Source organism: Propithecus coquereli, unplaced genomic scaffold (assembly GCF_000956105.1).
Source record: "Propithecus coquereli isolate 6110/MARCELLA unplaced genomic scaffold, Pcoq_1.0 Scaffold16, whole genome shotgun sequence".
NCBI classification, from domain to species: domain Eukaryota; kingdom Metazoa; phylum Chordata; class Mammalia; order Primates; family Indriidae; genus Propithecus; species Propithecus coquereli.
Window position 1 is genome coordinate 6,367,481 of NW_012140524.1, and position 6,000 is coordinate 6,373,480.

Below are 6,000 nucleotides of genomic sequence, written 5' to 3' on the forward strand. Positions count from 1 at the left end.
AGCTGGGACTACAGGCACATGCCACCATGCCCAGCTAATTTTTTCTATATATTTTTCGTTGTCCAGCTAATTTCTTTGTATTTTTAGTAGAGACGGGATCTCATTCTTGCTCAAGCCGGTCTCGAACTCCTGAGCTCAAAGGATCCACCTGCCTTGGCCACCCAGAGTGCTAGGATTATAGGCGTGAGCCACTGCACCCTGCCTAAAATTATTTATTTCAGTAGATTTGGGGGTACAAATGATTTTTTGTTACATGGATAAATTGTATAGTGGTGAAGTCAGGGCTTTTAGTGTATTGTCACCTGAATAATGTACATTGTACCCGATAGGTAAATTTTCATCCTTCCCCCTGCTCCCACCGTGCCCCCTTCTGTGTCTCCAGTGTCCATTATACCACTCTCTATGACCATGCATATCCATCACTTAGCTCCCACTTACAGTGAGAACATGGCCTATTTGTTTTTCCATTCTTGTGTATGTCTTCTTGGGTGAAGGGTCCATTCAAATATTTTGTTTGTTTGTTTTACCATTCCCTGCTCGCCCCTAATTCAAATATTTTGTCCATTTTTAAATAGGGTTTTTTTTTTGTTGAATTTTGAGAGTGCTTTATTCTGGATTCAAGTTCTTTGTCAGATACATGATTTGCAAATATTTTCTCCCAGTCTGTGGCTTATCCTTCTCTTAATGACTTTTGCACAGAAATTTTTAATTTTGATGAAGTCAAATATATCAATTTTTGCTTTTATGATTATACTTTTGATGGTATATGTAAGAAATCTAACCCAAGGTCACAAAGGTTTATTCCTATGTTTTCTTTAGGCGTTCTGTAATTTTAGATTTTACATTTAAGTCATGATCAATTTTGTTATTTTTTCATAAGGTGCAAAGTATGGGTCAATATTTATTCTTTTTGCATATAGTGTCCTACTTATTCCAGAAGTATTTGTTGAAAAGACTGTCCTTTCTTCATTGAATTGCCTTTGTACAGTTATCACAAATCAGTTGACCGTGTATGTGGGAGTCTGTTTCTGGGTTCTTTTTTATATTCTATTAGTTTATATGTTTGTCCTTTCATCATGCAATACTGTCATAATCACTTCAAGTAATTGAAATCAGGTAGGAAGATCCTCTAACTTTTTTCTTCTTTTACAAAATCATTTTGGGTATTTTAGTTCTTTTGCCTTATATTGTGCAGGAAAGAGTTAATATAGCAGGCCAGACACATTGTCAACAGAAAAGCCTGCTTGAAAGTTTGGCCCTTGCTTGGCATCTGGGAACTTGGTTTTTGAAACGTTCCCTAGATGATGAAGTCATTTTACCTTACATTTGAACTGAATATCTTTCTTTCTGGAAATCTAGAATTTTGGTCGTTGTGGTTAGGCAGAGAATGCCTTCATGATCAGCCCGTGGTAAAAACTATGGACCCTGAGTCTCAAACAGGCTTTCCTGGCAGAAATATTGCACACATATGGCTACGTTTTTGCCCCTGGAAGTAGTATGTGCTCTGCGTGGACCCTCACTGGAAGGAGAGAGCGTGGGAAATCTGCACATGGATTCTTCCACTCTCAGCCTCATATGCCTGTTCCTCTTACTCATCTGGCTGTGTATCCGTGCTGTGTTGCTGTAATGATTCTAACCATGAGTATAACTTTACATTTAGTCATTTGAGTCCTTCCAGCAAATCACTGAACTAATGGGTGGTCTTGGAGTTGCTGAAACACATATAAATTTTAGAATCAAAGGAAGATGATATTGCCTTTATTGTATAAAATGAACAGTAGAATTAAAGGTTAAGTTTGTTAAATTCTGAAGTAATAAATTATTCTATCTCTTTTTCTCTTCTTTCAAATATAACACCAGGGCCAGTGTCCTTATTATCCTTGTGGAGTAATAGAATCAATACTGCCAATTCCAGAAAACATCAGGAGTTTGCTGGACGTCTGAACTCCGTTAATAACAGAGCTGAGTTATATCAACATCTTAAAGAGGAAAATGGGTTTGTGTTATTTATTGTCAAAATTGGTTTTGGTAATTGCCTGTATAGTACCTTAATAAACACTGCGTGTTTGTTGTGTTCAGCAATTTTTTATTACTAATATTATGAACTGATACATGTTACCTATAAGGAGAAAAAATTAACGTCTTTGATTCTTGGTACTTGTAAAAGGCCAATTATATTAAATGTAACCCTGAAAGTATTTACTCCATGGAGAATATATTTTCAGTGCTTAGTAAACATGATAGAGGGAAAAATCTTAGAGAATACTTAGTGTACAATTCTGAATCTACATGAAATAACAGGAGGAAAATCTTTTCCTATAAAATAATACAGTATTAAGAATATTAATTAGGCCGGGCACGGTGGCTCACGCCTGTAATCCTAGCTCTCTGGGAGGCCGAGGTGGGCGGATCATTTGAGCTCAGGAGTTCGAGACCAGCCTGAGCAAGAGCGAGACCCCGTCTCTACTAAAAAGAGAAAGAAATTAATTGGACAACTAAAAATATATAGAGAAATTAGCCGAGCATGGTGGCACATGCCTGTAGTCCCAGCTACTCGGGAGGCTGAGGCAGGAGGATCGCTTGAGCCCAGGAGTTTGAGGTTGCTGTGAGCTAGGCTGACACCACGGCACTCACTCTAACCCAGGCAAAAGAGTGAGACTCTGTCTCAAAAAAAAAAAAAAAAAGAATATTAATTAGAATAGAATAAATCTCAGATCTGATGATTTAATCTATGTTTTAGAAGAAATTCTTCCAAAAATATATTGGTAAAGAAATTTCTTTAGTGGAAAAGGAAATAAATCCTTGACTAAATGGTAGAAATTTATTTCCTTAGTTTTGCCTGGAGAAGGAGAGTGGTATAGTAGGAAAAAAAAGCCACTGGCCTTTGTCACATAATCTTGGGAAAGTCGCTTAATCTTTACGCTTCAATATTCATTCATCTGCAAAGTGAAGAAGAGATCTAACAGGAGGAACTCTAACTTTAGTCTTTTCCTAAAGCGCTAATGTTCCTCTGTTCCATGAATATATTAGATTTTAATTTTCATGTGAAAGGTAGATAATTAAGGAGACAAAGTATGGATAGTAAATGTTTTATTTTGCCAACTCATTTCTTTTCCTCCCTATTTTTCAGGATGGAGACAACAGAAAATGGAAAAGCCAGCCGGCAGTGAAGAGTGACTTGAGGAACTAAATTTAGTATATTGCATAAATATTTTGGGTGGAATTTGATATAAGTACCTTTACAGCAGGATTGTATAGTTATGTTGCCTGGACTGGTTTTTACATTTTTAAAATATTTCAACTAACTATCTTTTTTGTACTAATTATAAAATTGGCACATAAGTCAAAAATATACATTTGAGATGATTTGTTCCCCCAAATCACACAAGTTTATTTTATGGTAAAAGATGTCCTCTCTGGAAATGTTTTTAAAAAAATTCTTAGGCTTCTCTTTGCCAAATAAAACTATTAAAATATCTGAAATGTACAATACTGGATTATTACTTTAGAAAAAAGATATCCTTCATTTAATGACTGAAAACAGCTTGTAGGAATTTTTTTTAATTTGACCAGAGTTTAGGTGAGATTTCCAATACTTAATATAAAATCTTACATGTTAGTTTTCATCATATTAGAGTGCCTTTCCAAAAAGAATATTGTTTTTGTTTGTTTATTTTATTTTAAATTATGTGTGTGTGTTATCCATTTAAAGGCAGAGTTTTCAGGTAGTTGGTGTAATTTTAATATTTACTAACATTGGATAATGTTACCTTTTTTTTCCTGCTAAAAATTTACCATCCATTTACTTTTCATATTGAAAGTATAACATAAAGGAAATTACTTCACAGCCTCAGAGGAAAGGAAAGGAAAGGAAAGATTTTTTTTTTTTTAATCCCTGGGTATAATCTTGGTCTCCTCATTTCTCAGAAGTGTCATGGTTTTATGTTACATGTTTCATGAACCTTCTTCCTGTGCTGCTTCATCTGGAAGCTCATAACATACTTCTGCACAAACCATACACAGCCCTAATTAACATCTTAGACTTGCAAAGTTTAAGGAGCTGTAACCCAATACCTAATTAATAGGTATTTACTGTTGAATGGGCTCTGACCTTTTGTATTTTATTCTTGTTATCCAGTTTTCAACTTGTGTCTAATTGGGGTCCGTGGTTTCTTTCTTGATCCAAAGTTCTTTCCTTCACAACCCATCTTCAAAGACTAGGATCTTGTTTTACTCTCAGTTTATGCTCCTCCCTTTCCCACGGACTAAGGCTGTGCTATTTGTCTTGTCTACTTATCAGTCTCCATTTTTAGGTACTGTGTATGAATTCCTGTTACTGTGTTCTACCAACTAGGGGGATATTTCTGTGGCTTCATTTTGAACTGTGCCAGTAGCGCTCTGTATTATTCCATGTTGCTGGTTGTTAGACTCCACTGATTCATTCTACCTGATTAACTACGTGTTCTTTGAGCACCCACCCACCCCCGGAGAGGGTCCATTCTGAAGATTTAACTAGTTAAGAGAAGTGGACAAAATATAATTTAAAAAAAATTACCACTCATAGTTTTAGTCCATTTTCTTATGCTATAACAGAATATCACAGACTGGGTAATTTATAAAGAAAAGTTTATTTGGCTCACAGTTCTGGAGGATAGGAAGTCCAAGATTGAGAAGCCACATCTGGTGAGGGCCTTTGTGTGCCATTGTAACATTGCAGAAGGACAAGTGAGCACCAGAGACAGACAGAGGAAATTGGGCCAAACTTAGTCCTTTTATCAGGAACCCACTCCTGCATTACTAACCCAGTCCTGCGATGATGGCATTAATCCATTCATGAGGGTAGAGCCCTCAAGGCCTAATCATCTCTTAAAGGTCCCACCTCCTAATACTGTTATAATGGCAATTAAGTTTCAACATGAGTTTTGACAGGGACATTCAAATCGTAGCATCTATGCTGGAATCTTAAGTCCATATTTAATGATTGTGGGAATCAAAGTTACCCTATAGAGAATAGGTGTACTTTCAATTATATTAAAAGATTCTACTAACTAAAAGCTCTTTTATTTTTGTAATTACAGTGTAAGGCAAAACTTTTACAATCTTATTATGTGGTATGTTTGACAAACTATTATACACAATCATAAATACTAAGATTTTACTCCAAGAAGTTCCAGTATTTTGGAATGTTCAAAATTATCATATTGACATGTGCAACCATCATTACAACTTATAAAGAATTATTAACATAGTTTGATTGACATTGATGCTTCTGGTTATGTATTAAGAATCAGCTTGAACAGTGCAGTAGCTTGGTTTTAGAGGACTGTCACCAATTGTTTGGATTCAGTACTACACTTGTATTCTTGACTTTACAGTGAACTAAAGTACCTTTGTATCAGGGCAAAGCAGTCTATAGTACTTTATTTAAGATTGTTTTATGAGGCACTGAGTTATTTGCTTTGTTATTTCTAGCACATTTCAATTAAAATCATTTAGTATAATTGTACAGATGTGGACAACAAAAGCATCCAGAGGGCAATTTTGTTACAGAGGTACTGCTAAACTGCTAGATTTGCTGGAGCAAATCTCGAAATTTCTATATTATCATAAAGCTTTGAAGCATTAGACTTAATTTAGGAAATTCCAGGATCTCAATTTATTCTTAAGAAGTTTGATTTCATTGAGACCTCCATTTCAATGATTAAAATGAACATCTTAGATTGAACCATGTGAAATTACCATTTTTATATGGAAAATGTAATTGAATGGATGCAATTATGTATGGTTCAATTTATCTGTATCTTGTCTGACTATTCAATAGAAACCAAATTTTGCAGCTTGTATATATTGAAACAAGTCCTTCCTAGAGAAAGGTACAAACTTAATTTAGTGCCTGATTAGAAATATTCCTATTTGTAACATTTTAAATGAAGTCCACAGCTGTTTTGAATTAATTGAAAATCAGATCCAGAGGAAGAGAGGTGATAGTTAAATGCCCCT

The 6,000-nt window shown here is 35.1% G+C and overlaps 1 protein-coding gene across 1 annotated transcript in view; it reads left to right on the forward strand.

Moving 5' to 3' along the window:
* ASUN (asunder spermatogenesis regulator) overlaps window positions 1-3,490 on the forward strand; it is a 38,636-nt gene extending 35,146 nt beyond the window's left edge. Inside the window, exons 16-17 of the mRNA XM_012641026.1 lie at window positions 1,861-1,996; window positions 3,131-3,490. Of these exons, the coding sequence (XP_012496480.1) occupies window positions 1,861-1,996; window positions 3,131-3,170 (176 nt within the window). The 3' untranslated portion in view covers window positions 3,171-3,490. The remainder of the gene's footprint in view (window positions 1-1,860; window positions 1,997-3,130) is intronic.
* Window positions 3,491-6,000: the final 2,510 nt, after the last annotated feature.